Consider the following 16,507-nt stretch of genomic DNA (forward strand, 5'->3'; position numbering starts at 1 on the left):
GTGAATGAAAAATAAAAAAGCACGTAGAGATGCCCTTTAAAAACCTAGACCTGATTGGTAAAATGAACAGTCCCAGCTGTGTTATCAGTGTTGAAGGGAGATGCCTAGTCTACATTGCCCTGCTGGTGGTAAAACACATGCAGATCAGAAGTTGGGGAGGGTGTCAGGTTTAAATTGTTCTTTTAGAACTTATGCCATCCTGTCGTAGGGTCACGTGCAGGGCCTGGCCGAGGGGTAGGCCGAAGAAGTGGCTGTCTTGGGCACATCAACAGGAGTGGTGCACAAAAAGGGCAGGACCGTCAAACTATGCTGCAGTAGTTCACAGTTCATATGTAAAGAACACTGGTCATGTGACCCCCTTAACATGCATCCTCACTACCGCATGGCGTGCGCTAATCCAACAGTGCAAGGTGAGGAGGAAAAGTCAAAACTTTAGATTGTCACAGGGGTTGTCTGTTTTAAGGTGCTATTTCATTTTTTTGTCCAGTGCTGCCCACCTCCCCCAGAGCAAACGTTTAACAGGGTTTTAGGGTGTCAACGGAAGTGCGCACTCACTGGGAACACAGGGCCATACTGGAAAGTGCTGGGTAGACCCGGTACCCCGGTGTAGTAGGGAAGACTGGTATAGCTGTATCCTGGAGGCAGGGCAGGGTTAAGGAATGTTTGCTGTGTGGCATGGTGGCCTTGAGTCTGGCTCTGCTGTGGCTGTGCCAGCGTTGTCGCCGGAGCAGGGGAGGAGGCGTCTCCACGGCCGAATTTGGCGAGGTCACCTGCGGGGGGAAAAAAGAAGAGGGGTCTTTAAGATCAGTGAGCCGAAACATTAATTGGAAAGAAACACATTGGGGGGGGGGGGGGGGTTTATCAAAACTGGAGCAGACAGAACCTGGAGCAGTAGCCCAATCAGCACCTCTTCAGCTTGCTCAGGTAAGATTTGAGAATGAGACTGAGAAGCTGATTGGTTGCAGTGCAAATCTGCTCCAGTTTTTGATAAAATCCCCCCAATGTGATTAACGCTAACAATAAAATATGCAAACAGACAAGACCCCTTTATACTAAAAAGTTACACACCGCCATTCCTTAGAGCATGTGACCAACTTCCCTGTGACAGTACTTGGGTCTAGCAGCCAATCGCAACACCTGATTACCGTCACATGACTGGGTGAGTGACAACACCACTTCAAGTGGAGGAGGAGGAAGGAGCGCTGGTAAGGAGAGTATAGGTGGGACAGGGGGGAAGCCCTTTGCACACTTTCACTTAGTCCATTATAGGTAAGGTGACCATGTCCCTTTAAGATAAGTGAAAACCCTATTTTGCTGAAAACCTAAAATCAGTCTATTGCATCCAAAACGGATCTCACACTGTTTAATAGGTGCTGTGAAGTTAATCCTTCTCCCAAGTTGTAATCTTTTAGGGGGCTTTAATGGTGTAACGCTGAGTTCTCAGCTCTGCGTACAATTATGAGGGGCTCCCACCAATTCTCCAACTTTAAAATTCCTGTAGGGTGGACTAACCCCTTTAAACAGAGCTCTTTGCGCAGATTCAAAAATCTACCATTTCACCTACCGGAGTACGGGTTACTGGTCAGGCTTGCATCTCTTCCAGTGAGAGGAGTGGTGGCCGTAGGGAACGGGATGCTGTAATAATCCTGTAACAGAGAAACATGTCAGGTCAGGTTACATGCCAAACATCCGCAGCTGGCTCATACGGGGCAGCAAAATAATGTGTCACCACTCACCAAGGGGAATCTTGTCTGTAACATCTGAAGATCGTCGTAACCATAGACCTGTGGCTGAAAAAAATACACGTCAAATGATTTGGCTGGACAAGGAACAGATATGTTTCATCTATTCTCCATTTCTGATGACACTTACAGGGTAGGCGTGTAACAGACCAGGAGCCATGATATATGGGTTCGGTAACAGCGGGGCGACACCAGGGGGGAGGTTGGGAGGTGCTTTACCTGAAAAAACAAAAAACAAAAAGAAAAAACAAGGTTTTAAAAAGCATTTCTCAAAATAGCAAAATAGAAAAAAGGTAGGTTCACATCTTTAGGATCTTTTCATCATTTTTATGGAACAGATGTCTAAAAAGGGCCAGACAGCTATTGGCTTTGCCTGAACAGCAATCTTTCTCTTGGCAGAGATCAGGTCACCTGACACATGCCCTTTCTAAATGGGAACAGATAGCTGCATAGCTCTAGTTTAGACACCTAGGTCCAGAAATTTTGCTGTATCGGCTGATTGACAACTTCTGGTGTCTTTTACAAACTCAAATACATGTACAGAGTTTATATATCCAGCAAGGGGCTCCAACCTACACTCTGGAACATTTACAAGCAACGCTTTGATGTGACACATGAGGCTGTGACAACACTATGACTTAATGCAGAGTGGAGCCTTTTGGCTTCTCATACCTGATGTGGTAGCAATGGAGTTCCGGGTGGAGGGGATGACTGTAGAAGTCGTGGCCAGGCCAAGCCCGAGGCTGTTGACATTGAGTGAGGAGATGGGCGCAGCGCTGGGGATGGGGATGGAGGCTGTGGAGAAGATGGCGACTGACGAGTGCAAACTGGTGTCACTCTCCACACTGGTATGCTGCATTGAATAGGGAGGAACAGAACACGGTTTAAAAGTCAACCTGGGGGGGTTGCACAGAGTGCCAGAAAGTGAGGGAAGGGAGGAGGAGAACAGAGCGAGAGAGGGAAGGGAGGAGGAGAACAGAGCGAGAGAGGGAAGGGAGGAGGAGAACAGAGCGAGAGAGGGAAGGGAAGAGGAGAACAGAGCGAGAGAGGGAAGGGAGGAGAACAGAGCGAGAGAGGGAAGGGAAGAGAACAGAGCGAGAGAGGGAAGGGAGGAGAACAGAGCGAGAGAGGAAGGGAGGAGAACAGAGCGAGAGAGGGAAGGGAAGAGAACAGAGCGAGAGAGGGAAGGGAAGAGAACAGAGCGAGAGAGGGAAGGGAGGAGGAAAGCTAGTGAGGGAAGGTGGGAGACAGCGTGAGAGAGAAGACACAGGGGAAAGAGAGCGAGAGAGTAAAGGCGAGAAAAAGAAGGATGAGGCATTAGGGGAAATACAGAGAAGGATGAAGGATTGAGAAGTGAGAAGGGCAGGGAGTGAGGACTATACTCACCAGGGGAATTGATGAGGAAGTTCTGACTGTGGAGGACACAGGCGTCTGGTGCTGAGAGGGTAAAGTACTGCAGGAGAGATCACATAACAGGTAAGTATGATCAAACAAGACCAGAAAATGTCTGCAGTTTCTGCTAGATGGTGCACCCTTACCTGCTCAGCTGCGTGGACGCAGGTGGATTCTGCAGCTCCTCATTGTGGCTCAGACCACTAAGCTGGGTGGAGTGGGATCCAGCCGTGATCAGTAAGGAAGATGAAGAGACGGGGTCACTAAGAGCGGAGATGCTGTGGGCAGATGATGAATCTGCTTTCACCGAGGGGGTTGTGGGCACTGTAAGACAAACAAAAATGTATGCACATTCTGACAGACCAACATACTTCCGCCGTGTATTCTCAGATCCCAGTGTTAAGGTGCCCATACACTTTAAAACCCTTGCAAGACTTTTGTCTTGCAAGAGTTGTAAACTAATTAAAAAACGTACGATCTGCCCATCTTGGACAGGCAGATCGTACTTGCGATCATCGCAAGCCCGCCCCCCTCCAATGACTGCAATGCTGAACAGGCAGTGTGCACGTGCGCACATCGGCCCGTTCGGCAGTGATCTCTCGATCATGTTAAAACCAGCCGAAAATCATACGATTCTCGGCTGGTTTTCCAACATGCTCGATATACAAAAGTCGTGCGACCGTACATTAGAAACGGTCGCACGCCTTCCATACACTGCACGATTCTCGTATGATTGTACGAGAATCGTGCAGTGTATGGGCATCTTTATTCCATGACAACCCTATTATTTTTTAACATGCAGAGGTGGAGGGAGATTGTTATCAGTTGACAAGCAAGCCTTTAAAAGGCCAAATTTCAATACAAAATATTTATTAGTGGACAAAAATACAAATTAGCGTCCCGCCCCGTCTCCCTGTTCCATGGCCCATTCTCCAGGAGGTGGCTAATGCACTCTGAAACGCACAAGGATTCTTCCTGGTGTTCTGCCCTAACAACACACACTTACTGCCCCCTGAACACAGATGCCCTTTATACAATCCTGACCACCAAGGTCCATCCTCAGCACGCCAAAAAAAAAAAGGCACACACATTAATGCCACTTAAACTGCATGATAGCTGGGCAACCATGGCTTCAAGGACCAAGCTCTCCTACTCATTGGCCTGATTGGCTCTCAGGTGCTTAAATTACAGAATGTGTCAGCGACCTGTCATCAGAAAACCAATCAGAAAACAGTTCAGACAAGGAGTTCCATTTATTGGCTGCAACGTATTGGAATGAACATGTACCAGTTTCAAGAGGCAAATGATAGTTATTTTGGTGTCACTCCTCCAATGGTGTCACCCGAGTGCAGGCCGCACCCCCCTTGTGACACCACTGAGTGGGAGGAAACCTCTCAGTTGTCTCCCCCATTGGATAATTTCCCCTCATCTCGTGTTCTAGTGACAATATTTTGGATTTATTGTCACCCTCTATCTTGGTGACACCAGAAGAGCCTCATCTCCCTTCTTGCTTCCTTTCCTTCCACCCGACATTCCCCCCAAGATAAAAAAGCAAACCTGTACAGATGTGCCAGAGTAAACCATTAGGCATAAAGGTCCGATGATCTTTTTGGCACTCTGGTTACTATAGCACACGCTGTCCCCCCTTTAAGACTATAGACAGTCAGAAAGGGTCTACTGGTGTGCGCGATGCCATTATATGAGATGTCAGGACTCCGAGGCGGCAGAAGATGTATGGGTAAAAGTGGAATGAGGCGTTGTCAAAGGACTGATCATAAGTCCAGATGAAGGCTTAAAAAGGAAGAGGCCATGCCCACGTTTGTCAAAGTTTTGCTTCCTTGATCACTTTGTCCCATATGCTAAACTATGATAATAAGAAAACATTTCGGCAGTCATGATGTCATCCCCCCTCAGACTGGCTTAGAGCACCTGCCCTCCCCCTCTCTCAGTCTGCAGGTCGATAGGCAGATGGTGGTAGGAAGCAGATATAAAGACAGATTAAAGGTTCTTATATAAGCCGATTTTAATTAATACATATTTGGCTCAGTTTTAACAAGCCAAAAGCTTTAAATATTTCAGCAACCTCATTCTCTGAATAAGGCAGAGAAACTCTCTTCTGGGGAATGTCTTTAAACTTACAAACACAACAAAAATATAAAGGCTCAATATTCCCTTTAAAAGCTGGTTCATTAAAATAACTTACTTTCTCCAGGCACAGAGGCCTGCATCGTGGGAGCTTGCAAGGAGCTGAAGCCATTCTAGAAGAAAAAAAGATGAACGTTAACATAAATACACCAGCATGGAACCCGTTCGTGGCCCGGTAAGGTCCCAGACAATATACCAGCATGGAACACCCAATGCATGGACCAGTGATTTCCCAGCGAGTATACCAGCATGGAACACCCAATGCATGAACCAGTGATTTCCCAGCCAGTATACCAGCATGGAACTCCATGGCATGTCCCAGTGAGGACCCAGTCAATATACCAGCATGGAACCCGTGCCAGGGCCAGCAAGGTCCCAGACAATGTACCAACATATAATTGGTGCATGGGCTGGTAAGGTCCCAGGTAGTTCCCACAAGCAGACGCACCTTGGATTGGCCATGTTCCTTCTGTGGGGACGAGGTCGAGGAAGAGATGGGATACCGTCGTGTTTGCGTAGACCTCTGCTCGTATAATGGCCCCTGAGAAGTGCCCTGTGAGGTATAGGTTGCGCTCTGGAGGCTACTAGCTTGAAATGCAGACTCCGGGCTCTGACTGCTGACTGCAGAGCTGGACGATTCACTGAGAGGACGAGAAGGGAGAAGTCAAAACCATTGAAACAGGAATAATGATACCAGCGATTGATTGTGTGCGCCCAGCAAAAAAGCCGCAGAAGTTTCTGGGGTGTCAATTGCAGGCGCTGTGTTACTGTGGCACAAACTGTCCCCCCTTTGTGGCTACAGACAAAGCCGGAAAGGGTCTACTGTTGTGCTACATAGAAATGCCATATATCAAAAAAGGAATTCCCTAGTTAGATCAAGACATTGCAAAGATTGCAGACAAACTATTAGGGATCCTCCCGTTTTATGTCCGAGGATACTGAGATAGGCCACTGCAGTGTGCATGCTGAAAGTGGCAAGTGGGTGGGTATGCCTTTTCTTCTTGATTAAAGCAAGTCTCAGTGTTGCAATCACATTGCATCCCTCTGGGTGTGCAGCACACTGTGCAAATTTGCTTGCAAGAGATGAAAAACTCCCAGCAAACTAATGACCGAATTCAGATAAACTGAAACCAAGTGACTGATGGCCTCCTCCAGTGGAGGTCCAGGTATCAAATTCGCTGAGTACTTCGGTCACACGCCCATAGCACAGAATCTTGAGAAAGCATTTTATGCACTAAAGAAATATTTCATGAGTGGCTGAGAGTATTTTATACACTCCACTTTACATACATACTTTACATACAGGTCCACTTTAAGACAGGCCACAGTGATGTCTAAGTCACACTGCAGTGTCCCTTTAAGCAGGCACCATTCGATTTAAATATTTTATGAAGATTAAAATCCCAGTGTAATATATCCAAGAACATTACTGGGGATGCCTGTAATTTGACCTTATGCTGTGTGCAGATTAAAAGGGAGAGGCAATGATTACAGGAGCAGGGGATGTACATTTTGGGACCTGACCACTACTGGCTTAAGAAAAACGCATTAGAATTTTTTACAGAAATATAAAATCAACCCAAGATACAGAATGAACTGGTAAAGAAACTCAAGTTACAATGAGAAATATTTCTTAAAAACCATCTGTCCTTATAAATAGGACCAACAGATTACTCCTATGAGGTAAGTGAATGTAACAGTAAGAGAAAGCCTGTAGCACCATGTACCTTGCCGGGCTGGTATACAAGCTGTTCTGTGTTTGGCTCACTGTAGCGTTCGTGGTTGGAGAGGACTCGTATTCCTGTAACACCGGCTCCGATCCAAACTGCAAAGCCCCGAACTGCAGATTGAGCCCGGAGATGTCAGCTGTACCGGGCATCTCCACTGCCAGAGCCGGAATCTGTGGACACAGGAACGTAAAGCATGTGTCTGATCAGTGAATTAGGAAGTAATGAAGTCATAGAATCAGTCTGACAGGTCAGTGATAGAAGCCTAGTATGCTATCCAGGGCTTGACAAATCCCAAGAGCTAACGCAAGATGTTGTGTGTGATTCACTCCCCTTCCTCCCATAAAACATCAATGCTTGAAAACCAGCCATTCAGATACCCAGGAGTGTCACATAGGGGGAGAGAGTTCTCAGCCAAATGTAAGCTCCATGTCATGCCCAGGGGCTTACACAGGGCTCCTCTGTGCTCCTGGTGGTTCTCTAACCTTAGATGTAAGCGAAGCCTTCTTCTTCTGAACCTTCATTTTCTGGTGAGCAGGCTGAGGACTTCCTGACTGGTTCTCTGAAGACACCGGGGACATCTGTGGGGGGTGGCTGCTCTTGCTGGTGAGAGGCGAGGAAGGGCACACTGGCATGGCGGATGGTGCGCTCGTAACTGGTGCTTTCTCCTGAAGGTACACCTCCATCATCGCGGAAGCTGGTGGGAACGTCTGGCGCTTGTTGAATGGATCTGATGGGCTCTTGAGATCTGTACAAAACAGGAGAAGATTCTCGCAATTCTTTTTAAGCTAAAAGGGCTCCTATGTGTTTTTTAGGTGCATAAAATAAGTTGATTGGAAAGTCAAGTTGCAGTGCTTGGATATTTCTGTAGCAGTTCAACCGATTCTCGTGTTCTCCTCTTTGCTTACACCTAGCCATCAGATTATAGATATCTATATAGACACACACTCACACTATCTCCTTCCGCCCCTTAACACTTCCTGTAAAACATATTTGTATACTCTGATGTCCGTTTGTCCTCAATGCTCTGCACCATGTGCCAATGCAGGATCCAGTGCACAAAGCTACATTGCAGGTAGGCCCCACATTTCTCAGTCTTCTGGGGTCAGGGTAGAGGTGCCGTGGGGCACCAATCCAGAAACTAAAGGTGGCCACACGCAGCCATTAGAAGACACCTGATTGAAAAATTGCAGGAAAAAAAGGAGATACCTAAACTACACACATCTCCCACAGTTAAGAGGAGACATCCATTACCTTAGGACACTAGCAAAAACACTGAGAATTTCCTGGAGGGGGATAATTTATGAGGGTCCTCCTAGCTTTGACAAGTGTCCAATCACCCAATGATACCTGCAAATTACCCAGTCACTGAATCTGCTTGTGTCCTATACAATGAAGAAAACCACATCCCTAGCCAAAAACAAAGAAAATGGAGTAGAAGTTGGTTAAGACCACTGTCATTTTTGTTCGCAATAGAGCTCTCCGATGAGAACGGAACATGAGCTTTGTTTATTGTGGAGCTCTAGCTTTCAGTAAGGGTGTGCTGGACTTCTGCAGACAGACCACTGCTTCCACACAGAGCTCAAGGGTACTTCTCTACAACATGCTAGCAGGGGGCAGGTTTTTCTACTTAGGCTGTGGCTAATTTTTAAAGAAAACCAGCTGCCAGACTTTACACACGGTCTGTTTTTATGCACCTGAATTAATTTATCCAATTTTAACTGAAAGCTCAGATGGGCCTTTAGGAGACCAGTTATGTCAATATTCCGATTGAATCTATTTTAGCTACACTCTTAAGGTATTTTATATGCATGTTATTTACCAGAGAAAGCCTCCATATGGACATATAAAAGGCATGAGATTTTTGCTGGGTGTTGCATGTGATGTCAGCAGCCCTAGCAGACTCAGAGCTGTCATTTAAGTGACACTATAGTATTTGCATTTTTTAGCAAGTTCAAAGGAACATTGCAAAATAATAAACATCATTTAAGAAAAGTTTAAAACAATGCAAGTAAGCATTAAAAATACACAAGTTTCCTGTGCTATTTTTTAGGTTTGTGACCGGGCCTCTTAATCACACTAATAATCATTAAGAGGTCCAGCTATATCATCGCCCTCTCGAAGGTCAAACCAGGGAGACATTCTGTCACCATTCTCTTTACTAAGCAAGCTTCTGCAGCATGTTGACCAGTGAGGAAGTGACACCCATTGTAAAAAGGGTCGTCTGCACAGTGGTGATTATACCACTGGCTAGGAATGTACAGCAGCATGTTGATAGATAGTGTCTTCTCTACCTCTCTCTAGTGAAGCTGTTATTTTTCATGCATATTCACAAGAGATGTCCCGATACCAGGCATTTTCACCAGTACTTGTACTGGTGAAAATGCCGATTCTTAAGGCCGATACCAGCCCTTTAAACTTTTAAACTGCAACGGCTGTTGCGTTCCGGCGCTTGTGGGGACCTCGGCAGCCTGCTGGGGAACTGGCAGTAGTTGTCCCTGGCAGTGCCTGTCTGGTTCTATATCTCCTGCTCCTACTTCCTGGCACAGGCACAGTCCCACACAGTACAGTACAGCCCGGACACCGGCACCTGTCTAATCAACTCTCCACAGCATAGCCACAGAGCCATGCAGAGATCCACATGCCACCCAGGTGAGATCGCAGCCTTCTGCTCTGCGGACATGTATTGTGCTCTGCAGACATGTGTATTTAGCTCTGCGGAGAAACAGCCCTAAAATAATCAGTCTGTCTTTTAGAAAAAATGTCAGACTCTGGGCTCTGACTGCAGAGCCGAACGATTCACAGCGAGGACGAGAAGGGAGAGGTCAGAACTATGCCATGTTCAAACAGGACTAAGGATACCGGCGCTTGAGTGTGTGCGCCCAGCAAAAGAGCCGCAGAAGAATCTGCAGTGTCAATTGCAGGCGCTGGGTTACTGTGGCACAAACTGTCCCCCCTTTGTGGCTACAGACGAAGCCGGAAAGGGTCTACTGTTGTGCTACATAGAAATGTTATCATACATATATACAAAAAGGCAAATCCCTCCTTAGATCAAGACATTGCAAAGATTGCAGACAAACTTATGGATCCTTCCGTTTTATGTCAGAGGAGAACGAGATGGGTCACTGCAATGTGCATGCTGAAAGTGCCAAGTGGGAGGGTATGCCTTTACTTCTTGATTAAAGCAAATCTGTGTTGCAATTATATTGCATCCCTCTGGGTGTGCAGCACACTGTTCAAATTTGCTTGCAAGAGATGAAAAACTCCCAGCAAACTAATGACCGAATTCAGATAAACTGAAACCAAGTGGCCCCGGACACCGGCAACTGTACGATCAACTCTCCGCAGCGTAGCCACAGAGGCATGCAGAGATCCACATGCCACCCAGGTGAGATCGCAGCCTTCTGCTCCGAGGACATGTATTGTGCTCCGAGGACATGTGTATTTAGCTCTGGTGAGAAACTGCCCTAAAAACATCAGTCTGTCTTTTAGAAAAAAATGTCAGACTCCGGGTTCTGACTGCAGAGCTGGACGAGGATGAGAAGGGAGAGGTCAGAACCATGCCAACCATGTCTGTGTTTGATAAAAAAAAGTCACATGTCCCTTTAAGAAAAAGAATCGGTAATTGGTACTTGGTCTTGAAAAAGTGGCATCAGGACATCCCTAGTGTTCACATGTCTTTTTTAACCTTTACCATGCTGAACCCTTGCAAGAGTTTTTCAAGTCTGTCACAAACACTAGATGGTGGACCTCAGTCTATCTTAAAAAGGACTGCTACATGTGACAGATAACATCCTATAGCAAGATGAATTTGGCAAATCAGTTCTTACCAAACTGCCCGAGGGATGGCGGCTGTGCTGCAGATGTCAGGTCCCAGGCGTTGTTACTGGATGCATCAGACTGCGAGTGTTGGGCTGCCAGCTGTGCCAGGGCCTGCGCTGTCTTAAACTGCTCCAGGAACTGTGATCCGGTGGTGCTGCTGCCCTTGTGATCTCCGTCTCCAAAACCCTTACTCAACATGCCGACCTGTAAGACGTGTACACATTAAGGATGGGTTTAAACTACCAGCAAGACAAAGGAACAATCTATTGTCTCAGAACATAACAGTTGCATGGTCCAAGGAGGACATCTGTGGTTTAAACAAACCAGACATACTGTAGTTACCACATATAGATCTATCCAGCCAACGGAACAGCAGGCAGACTTTGTGGTAACTGTTAATATTGCATGCTCTGTCCCCCCTCAGTGCTACAAATACAGCTACGAGGGGTCAACTGGCATGCCACACTGAACACCACAGCTTGAACCTTATTGTCGGTCATGGCACAGGAATTTTAAAAGCCCAAATGTTTAACGTCTGGGCCCCAGGATCAACCCAGAGCTGCTATGACGCCCTTCCCAAGAGAACCTGCGCAATTCTCCTGTGGGATTACTAGAGAGAGCTTAACTATGCATTGGTGATAAACGCTGCGGTGAACCTTGCACTTACCATGCTGTGGTGGGAGAAGGAGCTGCTGGGGCTGTTCTGAGTGAGGCTGCTCTGTTTGGAGTTGCTGAAGACAAGAGGTTGAGCCAGGTTGGAGTTCTGTGCAGGGTCCAGCGCAGGTCCCTCGTTCTCCACAGAAGGGCTTTTGCCCAACAAAACGGCCAAGTCAATCCTGCAGTGTTAGGAAAGAGCAGTCTGAAAATCGGTTCATAAGGTGAAATCCCAGTACAAGTAGAAAGAAACATGCCGCGAACTTACCTCTGGCCTGCAGTGATTGTCACACTCTCCGAGGACAGCGGGACAGATGACACACTGGATGCTGTGAAGATCTTGGTCTCCGAAAGCTGCAAATATCACAGACAGTTAATCAAGCTGAAAGAACGGGTGTATTTTCATCCAACCTTTGCCCAGTGGGGGCAACCACAACTCCCCCCCCTCCAAGGGCAGCTGTGCCACATCGTGCCTGGACTGAGGATGTTGGACTACGAAAGAGGGGTGTGCCAAATTGCAATTAAAGCCCAACTCTAAAAACGAATTGTTGGCCCGAGTTGTGATTTTATGGTCAGGTGTCACAAACAAGCAAACCTCCTCCCCACCTCACACTCGCCGCTGCCAGACCGCATCCACGCTCTCTACGCCACACCTCCTCCCCGCCTCAAATTCACCGCCCGCCCACATCCACGATCGGCACAGGGACGCGGGGAGATGTAGTAAGGAGGAGCAGGTGTGGGGGGAGGAGCAGGTGTGGGGGGATGACAGTTGCTAGATGACTGCTCAGGTAAGCCTGCACTTTCCCACACATGGTGCTCTATAATGTATTGCTGGGATTTGTATTCCTCTATAGCTGATGGTACATTGTGCTGTATATTATACATGGGAATACAAATCCCAGCAATACATTATACACTGTGTGTATAATGTATTGCTGGGATTTGTTGTATTCCTCTATAGCTGGTGGTATTCTGCACTGCACTGTATAGAGGACTACAAATCAAGGAATAATACATTATACAGCGCAATGCAGAATACCACCAGCTATAGAGGACTACAAATCCCAGCAATAATACATTATACAGCGCAATGCAGAGTACCACCAGCTATAGAGGACTATAGCGGGAGGACTATACCGCCAGCTATAATGTACTATTGCTGGGATTTGTTGTATTCCTCTATAGCTGTTGATATTCTGCATTGCGCTGTATAATGTACTATTGCTGGGATTTGTAGTCCTCTATAGTCGGTGCCATTCTGCATTGATTGCTGTATAATTTTACACTTTCCTTTTCACTATATTGCACACCACACTATTTTTTTTTTTTTTTTTACTTCCACCGCTCCAAGCTTGCTCCTGTGATGGACTGCAATCTCAATACAAACTAGTAGTCCCATCACTGGAGCCATTTTTTAAAATGTATTTTATTGTTTATCCGATTAACCGATTAATCGAACTTAATAATCGGCTAACTAATCGATTTTGAAAATAATCGTTAGCTGCAGCTCTATGTGTCAGATTGACTTTTTTGGAATAAAAGGTCCAAGATGGCCAACTGCAGCTTAGGAAAGACGACATCTACTGTAGTTACCGCTTACCGATCAGAAAGCCAATTAGAAGTGGCACACGATCTTTGCACCAACGGTTAATATTGCATGCGCTGTCCCCCTTAAAGGTCACATATACAGCCGGAAAGGGTCAACTGGCATGCCACAGCGGACTATTTCCTACCAGACTTTACAAAATTAAGCTGCTGCAGGTACAAGAGGTGCCCCTACCTCGAGCAGTGCCCCAAAGCCATCCATTATCGCTGAATGCCGGGGCGCACTTATTCAAAGTAGAAGCTGCTCTGCCCGTCCTGCCTACATCTTATTTTCTAGTGAAGCAGCCCATCAGTGAAGAACCAATAGCTGTGTTAGGGAGTGGGACTTGGAAGTAAGCTCTGGCACTACCTAAAGTGTTGGAGTTTGGCCTGTCAGAATGGCCTGGCACATAGCTGTATTCCCCAGGCAGTTTGAAGCCATTTTATCTGCAGCGAAGTGTCTTTCACCTCCGTTTGACTTAGAGGTGATCATACTCTTCATGTGAATGAAAACCCAAAAATGGAGCTGCAAAATAAAACTCTCATCTAAAAAAGGTCTGGCAGCGGCGAGCGCGAGGTGGGGAGGAGGTGCGGCGCGCAGTGTGTGGAGCCGTGAACAGGGCCAACTGATCAGAAGCCGATTAATCGATTATTGAAAAAGTTGACAACTTTTTCAATAATCGATTATAATCGATTATGTCAATTAGTTGTTGCAGCCCTAGTTGGGGGTCACCACAACTTGGGCATTGTTATCAAAGGGTTGCGGCACTAGAAAGGTTGAGAACCGCTGCCTTAGAGTGAAGCAAAGATACCAAAGGGGGCCAATCAGAGGTTCCCGAGGTTTGCCCTTTATGCACCCAGTAACCGTCTTCTCACCGGTGTCCACAGGCTGTCTGGTGATCCATTTTGTCAGAATGATATTGTCGTTATCTTCCAAAACACCCAGGAGAAGAGATTCTGGGCACAAGCTGACTGTACAGGCATATCCAGAAACCCCTAACCTCATATGTGCCACCTTTGGGTTCTAAAGGGCACCACCCAGAGATTGGCCATAAAAGTGGACCTGTCCAGACAGAAATTGGGCAGCATCACCTCTTGTCCTTCATATCCTCACTCAAGTGTGTGGTGAGACACTAACTAGAACATATAATGTGCATCAGGAGTCTAGACTATTTACTAGCTATGTGATCATTCCAGATCAAGGAAGGTGAAGATGTGAGCCCCAAAAGCATATGAGCAAAGCTAGCTCCCACATTTCTATGCTGATAGGTTCCCTTTAAAGGCCCCATTCACACTGCGCGATTCGCATTTTGCGCGATTTGCCACGCAAATGCTTGCATTGAGGAAGCTAGAATCGCGGCAAAATCCGCTCCAAAAAGGGTCCTGCTGTAGCGACGCATGACCTGCGACAGCAGGACCCTTTGCCCCATTGCCAAGCATTGGAGCGATATCGCGGGAATTACTGCGCGATAAATCGCTCAGTGTGAACGGAGCCTAAAGGGTCTAGCCACCCAAATTTGTTATTGCAGCTATACATGGAAAGCAATGGTCCAACTCCCCCAACTGGTTTCTTACAACTCCTGGGGGTCCCAGAAGTGAAAGGTCTCCCAACACTGCTCTGCCCACCCAGGGTTATTTCAACTCCTCACGTTACATTTTCCAGAACATAAAATGAAATTCCATCTGGAATAGTGGGAACCCCTCATAATGGCCACAGCAGGTGTGCAGATCCAGGAACTCAGCATAGAGATGTCTGCAAAATAATCTTTTAATTTTCTGGGACTCAATTGGTGAGATCTCCGAGTTGAGCTCCTGGGTTTGCACACTTGCTGTGCCCTTTATGAGGGTTCTCAACCATTCTGCGCGGAGTTCCCCGGTCTGTACACCTGCTGTGCCCATTTTAGGGGTTCCCACTAGGGCTGCAACAACTAATCGACATAATCGATTATAATCGATTATTGAAAAAGTTGTCAACTATTTCAATCATCGATTAATCGGCTTCCGATTGGTTGCCCCTGTTCACGGCTCCACACCTCCTCCCCACCCGCATCCATGCTCCACACGCCACACCTCCTCCCTGCCTCACGCTCACTGCCCGCCCAAATCCACGGTCGGCACAGGGACGCAAGGAGAAGAAGTAAGGAGGAGCAGGTGTGGGCGGATGACAGCCTCCAATAGACAGGCCCCATCTCAGAAACAGGTTGCTGGAAGACTGCTCAGGTAAGCCTGCACTTTCCCCACATGGTGCTCTATAATCTATGGCTGGGATAGTGGGATTTGTATTCCTCTATAGTTGATGGTACATTGTGCTGTATATTATACAGACCAATGTACCATCAGCTATAGAGGACTACAAATCCCAGCAATACATTATACACTGTATGTATAATGTATTGCTGGGATTTGTTGTATTCCTATATAGCTGGTGGTATTCTGCATTGCGCTGTATAGAGGACTACAAAACCCAACAATAGTACATTATAGAGCGCAATGCGGAATTCCACCAGCTTTAGAGGACTACAACACCCAGCAATAGTACATTATACAGCGCAATGCAGAAAACCACTAGTAGTCCCATCACCGGAGCCATTTTTAAAAATGTATTTTATTTTCTATCCGATTAATCAAACTTAATAATCGGCTAACTAATCGATTTTGAAAATAATCGTTAGCTGCAGCTCTAGTTCCCACCATCCCTGCACTGAGTTACCAGGTTTTTACACCTGCAGTGCCCATTATGAGGGGTTCTCCCCATCCTTATATTGACTTCTCTGATGTGTACACTTGCAGCATCCATTATGAGGGGCTCCCACCAACATTATAAGGACTTTCTGGGTCTGTACACCTGAGGGGTTCCCACCATCCCTGAGCTGAGTTCATGGGTCTGTACACCTGCTGTGCCCATTATGAGGGGCTCCAACCATACCTGAGCTAAGTTCCCAGGTCTGTACACCTGCTGTGCCCATTATGAGGGGCTCCAACCATACCTGTGCAGAGTTCCTGGGACTGTACATCTGCTGTGCCCAATATGTGATGTTCACATGATGCCTCCGCGGAGTTCCCAGGTCTGTAGATCTGCTGTGCCCATTATGAGGGTTCCCACCATCCCTGCACTAAGCAGAGCTAAAACTGGTGGATATATATAGCGAGTCCTCAAGTCTTCAAGCCAGCAGGTAAACCATTTTAACAGACTCCATCTATAACCAATATCACTTTTGGGTGGCTGACCCTTCACGATTAAACGGAAAAGGGGCTAAATTTAGAGATAAATTATAGCTCAGAAAATGACAACCCGTAACTATACCCAATCCACTAAGAAAAACGGTGTACACACTGAACATTCTAAAAAAGTAGAGCGCTTTGTAACATTCACAAACACGTCATTCTGTAATCGGAATGCAGCAAATTTACTGCAACAATGTAATATGCTAACCCCCCCCC

General features: G+C 46.7%; 1 protein-coding gene across 1 annotated transcript in view; it reads right to left on the bottom strand.

Annotated features, from left to right (window-relative positions):
- UBAP2L (ubiquitin associated protein 2 like) overlaps nt 1–16,507 on the bottom strand; it is a 40,601-nt gene that overhangs the window by 9,100 nt on the left and 14,994 nt on the right. The window contains exons 10-23 of the mRNA XM_018570588.1: nt 11,751–11,841; nt 11,496–11,664; nt 10,837–11,032; nt 7,492–7,754; nt 7,007–7,179; nt 5,728–5,920; nt 5,338–5,392; nt 3,281–3,458; nt 3,129–3,195; nt 2,415–2,595; nt 1,873–1,961; nt 1,737–1,790; nt 1,565–1,646; nt 556–770 (exon numbers count right to left, since the gene is read on the bottom strand). Coding sequence (XP_018426090.1) covers nt 556–770; nt 1,565–1,646; nt 1,737–1,790; nt 1,873–1,961; nt 2,415–2,595; nt 3,129–3,195; nt 3,281–3,458; nt 5,338–5,392; nt 5,728–5,920; nt 7,007–7,179; nt 7,492–7,754; nt 10,837–11,032; nt 11,496–11,664; nt 11,751–11,841 — 2,006 coding nt within the window. The remainder of the gene's footprint in view (nt 1–555; nt 771–1,564; nt 1,647–1,736; nt 1,791–1,872; nt 1,962–2,414; nt 2,596–3,128; nt 3,196–3,280; nt 3,459–5,337; nt 5,393–5,727; nt 5,921–7,006; nt 7,180–7,491; nt 7,755–10,836; nt 11,033–11,495; nt 11,665–11,750; nt 11,842–16,507) is intronic.

This window comes from Nanorana parkeri, unplaced genomic scaffold, assembly GCF_000935625.1.
Source record: "Nanorana parkeri isolate BGI_ZX_2015 unplaced genomic scaffold, ASM93562v1 scaffold1562, whole genome shotgun sequence".
Lineage (NCBI taxonomy): Eukaryota > Metazoa > Chordata > Amphibia > Anura > Dicroglossidae > Nanorana > Nanorana parkeri.